The 14,281-nt window shown below is 40.4% G+C and overlaps 1 protein-coding gene across 1 annotated transcript in view; it reads left to right on the forward strand.

The window, feature by feature from the left end:
• Positions 1–14,281, forward strand: part of LOC133530647 (calsyntenin-1) — a 340,667-nt gene that overhangs the window by 310,950 nt on the left and 15,436 nt on the right. Inside the window, exons 3-10 of the mRNA XM_061868664.1 lie at positions 9,362–9,483; positions 9,919–10,130; positions 10,842–10,988; positions 11,152–11,352; positions 11,994–12,074; positions 12,606–12,788; positions 13,162–13,289; positions 13,563–13,743. Coding sequence (XP_061724648.1) covers positions 9,362–9,483; positions 9,919–10,130; positions 10,842–10,988; positions 11,152–11,352; positions 11,994–12,074; positions 12,606–12,788; positions 13,162–13,289; positions 13,563–13,743 — 1,255 coding nt within the window. The remainder of the gene's footprint in view (positions 1–9,361; positions 9,484–9,918; positions 10,131–10,841; positions 10,989–11,151; positions 11,353–11,993; positions 12,075–12,605; positions 12,789–13,161; positions 13,290–13,562; positions 13,744–14,281) is intronic.

The following is a 14,281-nucleotide window of genomic DNA, read 5'->3' on the forward strand; positions in this document are numbered from 1 at the left end:
AGCGTACTCCCATCTTAAAGCCCGGCAACGCATTTAAAACCCCTCTGGTGTTGCCCATGGGCGATGGTAATCGCTTACCATCAATGTATTCATCTACTCGCTTGCCTCCTATATCATTAATAAACATACTTGATACAAACTTTTATCGCTGACTGTACTTTTCTTTCAACGGGCAAATAATAGAATAGAATAATTTTTATTCGTAGACACAAACAAGACACATTAAATTACATGATATAACAAAAACAAAGGAAGTATAAAGTGCCACGAAATGGCCTCATCTCAGCATGTTGCTGGTGGCTTCCAGCGCTGATCTTCCGATCAAACAACAAACACACAAAAAAAAAATTGTGTTTGGGTTGCGTTGTTTTACCACAGAGTTCCTACGGCCACCTCCTGTGTCCATCATCAGATGCTCCTATTGCACAAAATACTGTTAGAGCAATAAGAAAACTTTTATATAATCGAACATCTTACAACAGTAGTAATCGCGGCTCAAAAGGGTTACGGCGGTGGGACACTTCATCGGATTCCTTTCATCGTCCTCACACCTCACAGCTGCGCGGGTATGAGATGAGGGTGACTAATGGCACAATTTGCCTGTACTATGACAGTGGCCTTATTGGTTTCCCTTTTTCCGTGCCCTTAAATTTTCATCAGAAACAAAATACATGAATGTATAAAAATACTCATTGATCAAAATATAAGCTATAATTTTATGCATATATTTAAATAGCAAAAATTTAACTGACCAAGCGTTAGGGAAGGCCTCTATTTCATCTTGGGCAAAAATGCTTTTGTGTGTCCGGATGTTCTCCTCTACAGGTTGCAATTCTCACCAGATTTCGTGAAATTTTGTGAACGACCAGGTATGATAATTAAATGGAATTCTTTTGTCGATAAGTTTTGTTAGCAAAATGGCAGAGCCATTCATTTATTAGGTTTTAAGTTATGCTCGCGAGGCCTACAGCTGACTTAGCCATTAATACAAATTTAACTTCAGCATTTCCTGTAACGTTTATTTAGTTATAGTTTCTATTTTTCTCCGTGAGCTTCTACGGATTATCGTCTTATCTATTGTTTAAAAACCGCAAAGGCGCGTGCCACTATGAAAAAATGGTCAAGCCGCATAGGTAGCGTTTATTGAATTACTATTCTATTGAGCACGGAATAAGATTCATTATGAACTAATACAGAATTCTAACAGAATAGCTGTCTGATCTCTATTGGTGCGTCTAAGGTAGGCGACTAAACGCTCTTAAACCAGCTTAACTTGTGACACTGCGATCCAAAACAAAGATACGTATTCGAAGACCTCGCTTGCACTGGTAATGCGAGCGCACGGCTAGCTAGCGCCAAGGAAGCAATGTTATGTTTCTCGAGGAGCAGGTAAAAAACAGGACCGGATTTTCACACAAATATATTTGGGTGGTTTTACGTTCTTTAATTTAAAGAGATATTTATTGAGCTTACTGTGGGACTTAGTCAATTTGTGTAATAATGTCCTATAATATTTATTTATTTATTTAAAACATAACACTATTTAAATAGTAGGTACACATCTAACAGAATGGGTTTGGGTAATTACAATAATAACGAGATATACTCATTTTTATAATCAACTGTTTAAACAGTTGTTTGCTAATTTTAAACTTTAAACAGGCTAATTTTAAATAAACAATAAAACAATGGTAAAATAGTAATAAATATGTATATCCATTTAACAATCCCGTACTACTAATGTTAAAATAGACCTATATGTTATAATAATGTACACTAAAATAAAGATATTATTTACAATAGAGTACACATTTAGTAAAACATTTATACAAATTTATATTATGAGTCAACAAAAAAATAAGTAACATATACATAATAGTGTATGCATAAAATAAATAAATATAAAACAAAATATGCATATCGTTTAGAGTCAAATCACGCTAACTCTTTCAAGCAAACCATACAAACAGTGTTAGTTTGTTAGAAGTCTGAAGAGTTAGCGTTATTTCGTAAAACCACCCAAATATATTTGTGTGAAAATCCGGCCCTGTTTTTTACCTGCTCCTCGAGAAACATAACATTGCTTCCTTGGCGCTAGCTAGCCGTGCGCTCGCATTACCAGTGCAAGCGAGGTCTTCGAATACGTATCTTTGTTTCGGATCGCAGTGTCACAAGTTAAGCTGGTTTGAGAGCGTTTAGTCGCCTACCTTAGACGCACCAATAGAGATCAGACAGCTATTCTGTTAGAATTCTGTATTAGTTCATAATGAATCTTATTCCGTGCTCAATAGAATAGTAATTCAATAAACGCTACCTATGCGGCTTGACCATTTTTTCATAGTGGCACGCGCCTTTGCGGTTTTTAAACAATAGATAAGACGATAATCCGTAGAAGCTCACGGTGAAAAATAGAAACTATACACTAGCTAGAGTGTTATCGTTAAACAATAACTATTTTGTGATCATTAACTAAACTGCATTTTAGCGAGTTAGGTTCGTTAGTTAGTTTTGTCCATAAGAGCGGAAAACGATGCTTTTCTATGGGAAGTTCGTATTGTCGGCGATCTCGACCATACTGACGGCTTAGAACCTCTTGGCCTTCGGAAAGACGTTGGCTCTCTTTGCATGTTCTACCGTCTATACAATGGGGAATGCTCCGAAGAACTTTTTGAATTGGTGCCATCGTCACGTTTTTATCACCGCGTCTCCTGCCAAAGGAGCAAAGCTCATCCTCATTTCTTAGATACATGGCACACCAAGAATAAGCGGGCATCTCGCTCGTTTCTTCCCAGAACGTGCAGAATGTGGAATGAGTTGCCTCCTGAAGTATTTCCTTTGCGCTACGACATGGGATTCTTCAAGTATTTAGGGTTTTGTAGCGTCGGCAACGCTTAAGTGGCTCCTATGATGTTGCTTATGTCCATGGGCGACGATGACCGCTCCCCATAAGGCGGCTCGTCTGCTCGTTTGCTGACTATAATAATTCAGCCTATATACGTCCCACTGCTGGGCACAGGCCTCCGCTCATGTGCGAGAGGGCTCGGGCTATAGTCCCCACGCTAGCCCAATGCGGATTGGGGACATCACACTGTTTGCTGACTATACTATAACATAAAAAAAAACTTCTTTCAAATTTTAAAAAATACATACTTATTACGCTTTGTATTTGCCCAGCAATGTCCAATGACATATCACTCAATTCAACCCAAGTTGGTCATCGTAGTTCGTCTCTAAAAACTGCTTAATAAACAGGCCTTTTTCACCCTTCGGCTACGGGGCCGTAAAAGGGAAATATACGAAATACCTACATCATTCTATCGAAAGGCCTTTCAAAGAACCTTCTGGGCGTTCCGATATAGCTTCATTTGATGCCTTTCACCTCAAAAGGGAGTTTGTTAGTTTTGTGCGGGTTGTGGGCTGCGAATGGCAATGTGTGGATTGCCGATTGTCATTACGTGGGATTTCTTATTAGTTTTGATTGACTTACAATGTGCCTAGATGTGTGATTATTCGTTTTTGTCCGTACCGAGTTATGTTTGTGACGTGTCTTTATTTAATGTAATAAACTGCGAAATTATTGCTGATTGAACAAAAATATGCTTTAGAATTTGTAGAAAGAATACGTAATATATTTGGAAAGGTACGAATTCTTTTGAGATACGTGAGTTATGGAAAAAAAAGTGTTTGCGTTAGCTCCGACGCACAACTGGAGTTTACTTCATACGAACGATTATAAAATTTACGATCGAAACTCCGCAAATTGACAGTTGTTATTTGTTGATATTAAAACAATAAAGTGTTTCCATGCAGCCGTTGTTACTAGGGGATGCGCAAGATAAGTTGCGCACGAAACATAATGTAACGTTTGATTTTACCCCCCCCCATAAATTTTCATACCCCTGGCTTATATATGAAAATCGAGTTTTAAGGAGTAAACCTCAATAAATTCCAGTAAACTCCAAAAAAGAACGCCTCAACGGCCTCCTAGCCTAACTTATGAAGCAGGAGATCCCAGGTTCCAATCCCGGTAAAAGCATTTATCTGTGTGTTCATCACTAATCTTTGTTCCTGAGTATAGTCATTGTTCTGAGTGATAGTTATTTGCCGTCCGGTCTGGCCTAGTGGGTAGTAACCCAGCCTATAAACCGATGGTCGTGAGTTCCAATCCCGGTAAGGTAATTTATTTGTGTTATATTTGTTCCTGAGTCATGGGTGTTTTCTATGTATTTAAGTATTTGTATATTATATATATCGTTGTCTCAGTACCCATAACACAAGCTTTCTTGGCTTACCGAAGGACCCATAGTACATACAGGATTTGCTTAGTTTGGGGCTAGATCGATCTGTGTCCCCGAATTTGTATTTTTTTTCTAATCGTGGCTCTAGGGCACCGATCCACCGCTCTACCTGCTCAGTTCAAGAAACAATTTAGGTATTGTAATTAAAAGATTTGCTTATAGTTTCCCAGTATCCATTGTTTATATAATTTGCAGCAACACTCGACTAGTCTAGCTTCCTAACTATTAAAACCCAATCTACCAAAATTTAACACTAATACTCTAACCATCCTATTATTCGCATAGTTCAAGTTCTAGGACTCATTTTAATTGATTCCGGTGCAATCAACGCAGGACTATCCGATACAGAACATCAAGATTGACCAAATTTAGCTGACCTTCCTAACCTTAATAACTATAAGTAGTGCGAGCGCACAGTTAACTGGTTTTGATGAAAAACGAGAATCGTAAAGGCTTTTGAGAGTTCATCGGATTTCCTGTGGGAAATGAGTGGACGGGAAGAGCTTTGTTAACGGGCTTGCAGTTGGATTATTATATTATAAAGTATGATTTAGTGTGATTTACAAGCAGGTTTGCTGATGAAATTATAGTTTTAAATATATCCTTGTTTTGTATGCTACAGGTATTATTTTTACGTACCCATATTGGGAAGTTAGATTTTTTTAAAGTGAGGCACCTATTCATCTTTATCCTAAGTTAAATATCTTGAATACTTAAAAAGAGGCACCAGCATGGATATTGAAATGTTTAATTTAAGTTACTGAATAAATTTAATTTTATTTTTATTTATTTTAAATATAAAAGTTAGGAAGCACGGTTCAGCAAGAACAGAAAATCGATGATTTCTCCGAAACCATTAATTTTCGCTGAACATGATAATATTATAAGGAGATCAAATAGGTAACTTAAAAGGTCCTTAATCATTGGTTGTCGTTTGATCTGTACTGAAAGTGACACTAAATATATTTAATTAATTTTATTAATTACTTTCTACATATAGAGAGAAATTTATCCTTCAAAATTATTTTTTCCATCATCCAAATTTTAAGTGATTTAATAGAAATGGTGGCCTGTGAAATCTTAGCTTAGTATAGAAACCTAAATTATTGTAGCTTATTTTTGTGGATATTATAGACATTAATAACACAAAAGTTCTAATTACAATTATCGACAAAATCGAGCGTAAAATGTTGTGATTGGTTCACTAAAGCCAACGAGTATGATATGGTTAAACGAATGACAGTTTTTGAGTGGCGGCCTGTCATGTTATTCACGCCAGCTTTTCACTAAATTAAAGTAAATCCACCATTCCTGCTTAGTTTACAGTTTAAAACCCGTTCTTACCTGCTCATTTAAGTCCTGTCTTTGTATTTTGAACTTATCTTTATTAGTGCACAATAAAGATTTTTTATTACCTATTCTCTTTATTCATTTAACATTTTAGATTAGGGTTTTTTTTTTTAAATATTAATATAAACTTACAAAATAGGACAAAATTATATAAACACATTATAAAAACCTGACATAGGGTGTCGCCAGCCATTATTATTGTATTTATACCTCTTTTAGTATATGGATACCTCTTTTAGTATATGTATACCTCTTTTAGTATATGGATACTTCCTTTAGTATATGGATACCCCTTTTAGTATATAGATACCTCTTTAAGTATATGAATAACACTTTTAGTATACGTTTACCTCTTTTAGTGTATGGATGGATACCTTTTTTGCCCTTTTGTATTCGTAAAGATAAAATTTTATGACCAATCGGTGCAAATTATATTTCGTCAACTATACATGAAGTGACTTTAAGCGATCCACTATAATATAATCCGATATAAAGATCATCTCACTCTGGCGCCTGATCGCCGGCTTGCAAAACTGATCAAAGGCAAGTTCAGTTCACAGTTCTACACTGTAGGAATAGATAAACTGAACGATGCTAACTTTTACAATACTGCCAGGGGCAGTTCTGTGAGTTTGTAGCGGATTGACTTGGCCTACTTTGTAGATTTTAACTTGGTAGTTGCAGTAAAATCGTTCGTTACAGATTGTAGTGGCAGTGAAACAAAGAGTTTACAAAGTTTGGTATAGTCAGTTGAGTAGTTAAGCTAAGGTAGTGGTAATTTAAAAAATGCGTGAGTGTCGTGGAACACTAAATAGAGTCCGCCATGTCACACATCCGTTGTTTTTTTTAAATTTATAGACAAACAAGAGTCGGGGGCCGACTGCCATATTGTTCAATGTCAAGTAACATGGGAGATTTATCAAAATCGTTTACAACTGACACTTAATTTCGAGTAAAACGTTATGTCAAAGAGGTCAAATCAAATTTCTTTGTTTCTCAAAGATGTTCTAAATTTGAATGTAATAAAGGTACGAGTATTACGATGCAGCCACAGATACATGCTTGTTAATATAGGTCTTTAGCTAATCGTGTCTGAATAATATAGGGGCATTAAGATAAGGCTTGTAGACAAAATAAATTAGTGTTGTTATACTTACTGACGGCTTAGAACCTCTTAGTCTTCGGGGAGACTTTTCTATGATATAGGAGGCAAACGAACAGACGGATCCCCTGATGATAAGCGATTACCGCCGCCCATGGACACACGCAACACCAGAGGGTGTTGTAAGTGCGCTACCAGCGTATAACATTGCGAGTATGCTCTTTTCTTGAAGGTTTGAAGGTCGTATCGGTTCGGAAATACCGCAGGCGACAGTTCATTCCATAGTTTAGCCGTGCGAGGCAGGAAGTTTCTGAAGAAATGCACAGTTGAGGACTACCAACCATCAAAGTGGTGAAGATGGAAATGTTGGCTTTATTTGAATGTTCTATGTTCTACCTAACTAATGGGGAATGCTCCAAAGAACTTAATTGGTGCCGTCTCGCTTTTATCACCGCGCATTCCCACTTCTTAGACACATGGCACACCAAGAATAAGCGGGCATCTCGCTCGTTTTTTCCTAGAAAAGGCAGAATGTGGAATGAGGTATTTCGCTACTACATGGGGTTCTTTAAGAAGCAGGTATTTAGGGTTCTCAAGTGTCGGCTACGGGTCTAAAGGTAAAGCTTAAGGTCTATTGTTTCCCATAAAGTTTTTGTCATAATGTATTGATTGTCCGCATTTTCGTTAGTCATAATTTGGTTTTTCTTAGAAACGCGTAACTTTTCAGGATTGCCATAAAACAAACCTAACCTAACATATCTATAGGATTACCTTATGACTAATGATAATCTGAGAACCATTACATTATGACTTTCAATAATTATGCCAAGCAAAGGGATTAGGTCGGCAACGCTTAAGTGACTCTTCCGATGTTGCTGACCATGACGGCACGTCAGCTCATTTGATGACTAAAACAAAAAACTTACTTTATATCAAATGAGAGTCACCAAATCGACAATACGTCTACTTTCTATTAGGGAAACTATTCCGTATGCATCGAAATTACGGAAGCAAACATGCACTCAAACTTCCACAAATCACCATCGCAACTACCCCATTTGCATAGCACTAACTTCGCTACTTATCCCTATTCGAACTACTTTGAACTTTAACCTCTTCGCATAAAATTCATTTTTCGACGCAGTGCAAGCGATGAAGTCTGGGTTATTCTATTTGAGACCTTATTTAGTTATAATACGTTACTTTGTCATGTGAATGGGGGATTGAAGCGTATTAGGATAGCTCAATAGGAAGCGATGTATTGAATTCGAAAGAACTTTTTGCGCTATTCGTGAATTTTGAATGTATGTACGTACGTGTTGTACATTGATAAGTAGGTTTTGGTGAAATGTATTCAGTACAAAGGGAATTTGGTTAATTTTATATTGAAAGTGAGTCTAGAACCGTGTGTTTGAATTTGAAGTAGGTAAGCTGTGTTTCAGACACTAATTAATAAGTATTTATAGGTATCTAGCTTCTGACCGCTACTTTGTCTACGTAAAATGATGATGATTTTATTTTATTTTATAGGACATTATTACACAAATTGACTAAAGTCCCACAGTAAGCTCAATAAGTCAAGTGTTGTATTTAGAAAGCGATATATATAATATATAAATATTTATAAATACTATAGATAGAAAACACCATCGACTTAGGAACAATATCCGTGCTTATCACACGAATAAATGCCCTTACCAGGATATGAACCCGGGACCATCGGCTTCATAGGCAGGGTTACTACCCACTAGGCCAGATCGATCGTCGAATGATTTATAAAATCTATCCTATTACCCTTATCACACTGCTCCGCACTTGGGAACGACGTCCGGTGCTGCGATTTTTAAGTTTGTACTGTAGAACCTCGATTTGTATGCAAAAGCCGCTTAACACACCTCTCCGTGCGAAGATGCGCATCGCAGAAGGTGAGATGCGGTGCGTGCCGCAAGGTATGCCATGCCACACCGAGCTCCATAATACTGTACGGATTTTTGTACGTGGACGCGATTCGTCGCGCATCGAGGCCCCGGACGAAGATATGGAGAAAATCGTACCATCGTACCGTCGTCGACGCACGCGAAGTCGTCGCATGGCACTTCGCAACGATATGCGACGGCAGTGTGATATGCACTTATGTCATTCTCCGGGCCTCAAACTATCACACTGCCAAACTTCGTCTAAATCGGTTCAACGGTTTAAACGTGAAGAGGTAACAGACAGCGAAGAGTTACTTTCACTTTTATAATATTAGTAGGGATTGCTAGGCAATGCTTACTTGCAAAGATAAGGCACCTCCGATAACAAGAGTAATCTTGTTATATACCGTCTCGAGCAGGGACAGGGAGTATATACATATAGTGAAACACCTTATGGGTGATAGTATAAGAAAGTATATTGTGTAAAAATTTGCCTTTATATGACCCATGAAGAAATATAATAGGTATCAATTTTCGCTCATGTCATCTCGGATATGGGTGAATATGCATTCAGTTTGATATCCTGAACACAAATATATGAGATGACGCGCGCGGAAATGGTAGAGGTAGTAAATTTAAAGCTTACTCCATTACTCGTACTTTAAAAGACGCTAATGACGATGATGATATTTCAGATAATGGTGATCGACGAGAACGAGGCGCGGCTGCGCGTGCGCTTCCCCCTCAACTGCGAGAAGCGGCGCAACTACAAGTTCGACATCGCCGCCGTGGGCTGTGACGGCTCCTACTCAAACACGTGAGTCCCCTAATTAATGGGTATAATTCGTTTCTTAACGAAAACCCCAAACAAAGGAGCAAACTACGGATGATCTCTGATGATATCAACTATGATCTGATCTTTCGATGAGACCATTTGCACAAGGGAGACTTACTTAAACTACTTCTCCTGAAAGATGCTACTATAACTTGTGCGTTGTCACCATTGTCGTTTTTCTTGATCTTGATAAGATGACGTTCCTTGTTGGGTTGTTAACCTACCTTTTAAAAATACTTCGCGGGTTATATCAAATACCTATACACACTTTCTAATATAGTGGGTTCATAAAATATTTGTGACCATAAACAGAACTCCAAGAAGAAACCTCAGAGAAAATTATTCTATCTCGACATGGTCCTAATTGTGAGATACCTGAAGATTTAAATATTGATACAGCACCTTTAAATATTCCAGGGTCCCAGTGCACATAACGGTGACCGACGTGAACGAATTCGCGCCGGTCTTCCCCCAGTCGGCGTACGTCAAGTCGGTGGACGAGGGCCGCATCTACGACGAGATTGTTCGCGTCGAAGCGACTGATCGCGACTGTACGCCGCGGTATGGCGACGTGTGCAAGTACGAGATACTGACGGATCGGAGCCAGCCCTTCGCTATCGATACTTATGGTACGTGCACGGTCTCCCCTCAGTTTTAACGAGCGACTGCCATCTGACCTTCCAACCCCGACGGCAGACTAGATACTAGATAGGCCTTATTGGGATTAGTCCGGTTTCCTCACGATGTTTTCCTTCACCGAAAAGCGACTGGTCAATATCAAATGATATTTAGTACATAAGTTCCGGAAAACTCATCAAACTCATAGTACGAGCCGGGGTTTGAACCCGCGACCTGCGGATTGAAAGTCGTACGCTCTTACCAGTAGGCCACCAGCGCCTCATAACTTTCATGATGTGGCCGTGTGGCCAACCAATTATTTCATGAAACGATTGTCACATCATGAAATGATCAATTCTAAGATCTGGCCACGACAAATACGTCAAGCGGATAAGAGTCTAAGATGAGATAGTCCGCATCGAAGCGACATTGCAATTGTACGCCGAGATATGGCGACGTGGGCAAGTACGAAATACTGTCGGATCGGAGCCAGCCCTTCGCTATCGATACTTATGGTAAGTTTGTACGGTCTCCCTTCACTATGCTGCGTCAAGTGGATTATAGTCTAGGATGAGATAGTCCGCATCGAAGCGACTGACCGCGACTGTACGTCGAGATATGGCGATAACTGCAAGTCTGAGATAATTAATGTCTTTGGTTTCTTAATGTAATGACGTAGAATTAACTTTTCAGTAACTGCTCATTATTTTTTATTTTTCCAGGTGTGATCCGCAACACAGAGCCGCTGGACTACGAGAAATCACACAACCACATCCTGTCTGTCGTCGCCTACGACTGTGGGATGATGCAGTCAGCTCCAGTTATGGTCACCATCAAGGTTAACAAGCCTTGTCGAGCGGGATGGAAAGGTAAGAGCATTGTTCATATATTATTTTAATTTGGAACATACTTTGACTACGATATGATAAGCAACCTCAGTGTTAGGGCGCTAGGTGTTATATCTTTAGTATCTTATGAGACACCAAGAGCATTAGAAATGAAAAGATCGTCGACGTTCTTTGTTACCCCCAGGAGTGGCAGAACGCGTGGACTACGCCCCCGGCACGGGCCCGCTGGCGCTGTTCCCGGCCGCGCGCCTCGAGGCCTGCTCGTCCGACGAGCGCTGCCCCGGCGTCACCAGGATCCAGGCCGCCGTCACCCTGCAGGCCTCCCGGGCCGGCTCGGGCTGCGACCGCGACACTTACGCTATACACTCGCAGAGGACCATTTGCGGTAAGTACCCTGTCATTGTCACCGTCATGGCGTCAAGAGGATCCAAGCGGCTGTTACCCTTCAGGCCTCACGGGCTGATCTGATTGCGTTAAAAATCCTGTCAGACGGTAATTCCTCCAAAAATTTCCCCCTCCCCCATTGGTCTCTTTAATTAGAGAACTTGAAATTCGTTCAAATATCTTTAGCACTTGTTTTTGCCACCTTTCGTGGGCCACTAGCTCCCTAACTCCTTAGCTAGCACATTACCTTCCCTTTCCTCTGCCCAATTCCAAACATTTTGCTAGCGCCTGGTGGTTAAGTGAGGTTTTTAAAAAAAACAGTCATTTGCCAAGTCCCCCCGTAAGTCTAAGGAAGAACCAAAAATGCTGACTTGTTAGTGGAAATCCTGACGACAAAATGGCTCTCAAAAACCTTAGAAATAGAAAGTACATATTCAGTTGTATCACGGTAGAAATCCGCTAGACCAGGATGATACTAGCATTTACCTGTCACGTAACCAGCCCGTTTTTATAAACATCTGAAGGATATACATATAAGAATATTCAGATATACATTTAAGGGTATAAGAATAAATTTTGGATTCTCATGGTAAAGTGTGGTTTAACGTTCCCTACTATAATATTAATACTTTTCACTTCCAGGTTTGGACCCTAAGACTGTGGACCTCCTGCCCAGTCCGGGCGCTGGTAACGAATGGGCGAAGGCTCTCAAACCTGATTCAGGTATACATCTTATCTCACCATCTTTTTGATAGTTTAATTTCGTTTTTCTTTTTAGCCTATCTACTTCACAACGTACAGTCAGCATCAAAAGTAGCGGATCAAACAAGGTTTCAAAAGTATCTACCATTCTGTAACAGCTCAACAAAATGTGGTGGTTCTCTATGTAGAACAATTAAGACGTTAAAAGATATACTACTTTTGATAGTAAATTTTAGATATTATTCAAAATTTTGAAAAGTTATCCGGAATATCAGATACTTTTGGCGCGTTGTTTCATCCGCTACTATTGATGCTGACCCTACTTAATTAAGAATACAAAGCAATTGTAATATTTACCGCTAAACACGGAAATAAACCATGTAGTGAATAGTCGTTTGAACCATTTTGAAGGTCCCATTATCGACTATATCTTTGTACAGTAGATTACATGTCCAATATAGATAAAGGGCCTTAATTCTCAGGTATTCGGGTACACGCCAGGGGTGGCACACACACAGCACATCGTGTACACACTGTATTATATCGTTTCAGGTCGCGACGGCGAGCAGATGTTCGAGTTCGACGGGTCGACGACGGCGGCCGCGGTGCCGGGCCGCGTGCTGCCGCCCGCGCTGGCCGGCAGCTTCTCCATCTCCACGTGGCTGCGGCACGCGCCGCCGCCCGACCACGACAAGCACAGGAAGGAGCATGTCTTGTGTCTCGCCGATGATCACAGTAACTTACTATTTTGTGTTTTTTTTCTACCTTAACTTGTGGGTCAGGTTATAAATATGGTCGACCAGTCGTGGTAGCTCATTCCGTTGCCGGACACCAGACTATCAACCCTTCCAGCATCTCCTGATGATGCTCCGTAGAGGAAAAAGTGTCAGTGTTTGTACCTTTGGTGGTAAAACGACGGCCGTAGCGGTTTTATATGACGTCTGAAGTCAACGTTTCAAGACGATGATTATTTTACTGATATTTTTTACATCTATTGTGACTCGAAAAAAAAACTCCTAAACCTGCAAATCTTTAGAAAATTCGCATTTGTACGGGATAGTAGACAATTTCGTGGAATGTTTTAATTTGAAATAATTATGTGTTACAGAAATGAACCGCCACCACTACGCCCTGTTCGTTCGCAACTGCCGCCTGATCCTGCTGCTGAGGCGAGACTTCGGCGACGGTGACCTCAACATCTTCAGACCAGCCGAGTGGCGTTGGAAGATTCCTGAGGTACCATCATGTTTTACAGAAGAACTTCTTCCAAATTACTTTTCAAGGCAGAACACTGGATCTCTTATCATCTGGGATTAGCTTTTTATAATATTATGACATTCAAATTTCGAATATCTCTGAAATACAAAGGAATTTGATTCGACCTCTTATGTAGTATCAATCGAGATGGCATTTAATTGTGTGTGTGATCAAACGCCGCAATGGCATACTCATATTTTAATGGTTTTCATTATGGAGCAGTTACATAAACTGGTATTACTTGTTGGACAGGTGTGCGATAACGAATGGCATCACTACGCTGTGAACGTTCGCTTCCCGAACGTGGAACTCTTTGTCGATGGAGAACCTTACCGCGCTATTGACGGAAAAGGACCAGAAGTCATTGATGACTGGCCACTGCATCCTGCTCATGGAGTCAACACTACCCTCGTCGTTGGAGCTTGTTGGCAAGGTAGGTGGTGGTAGAACCTTACCGCGCTGTTGACGGAAAAGGACCAGAAGTCACTGATGACTGGCCACTGCATCCTGCTCATGGACTCAACACTACCCTCGTCGTTGGAGCTTGTTGGCAAGGTAGGTGGTGGTAGAACCTTACCGCGCTGTTGACGGAAAAGGAACAGAAGTCATTGATGACTGGCCACTGCATCCTGCTCATGGAGTCAACACTACCCTCGTCGTTGGAGCTTGTTGGCAAGGTAGGTGGTGGTAGAACCTTACCGCGCTGTTGACGGAAAAGGACCAGAAGTCACTGATGACTGGCCACTGCATCCTGCTCATGGACTCAACACTACCCTCGTCGTTGGAGCTTGTTGGCAAGGTAGGTGGTGGTAGAACCTTACTGCGCTGTTGACGGAAAAGGAACAGAAGTCATTGATGACTGGCCACTGCATCCTGCTCATGGAGTCAACACTACCCTCGTCGTTGGAGCTTGTTGGCAAGGTAGGTGGTGGTAGAACCTTACCGCGCTGTTCACGGAAAAGGAACAGAAG

This window comes from Cydia pomonella, chromosome 23, assembly GCF_033807575.1.
Source record: "Cydia pomonella isolate Wapato2018A chromosome 23, ilCydPomo1, whole genome shotgun sequence".
NCBI classification, from domain to species: domain Eukaryota; kingdom Metazoa; phylum Arthropoda; class Insecta; order Lepidoptera; family Tortricidae; genus Cydia; species Cydia pomonella.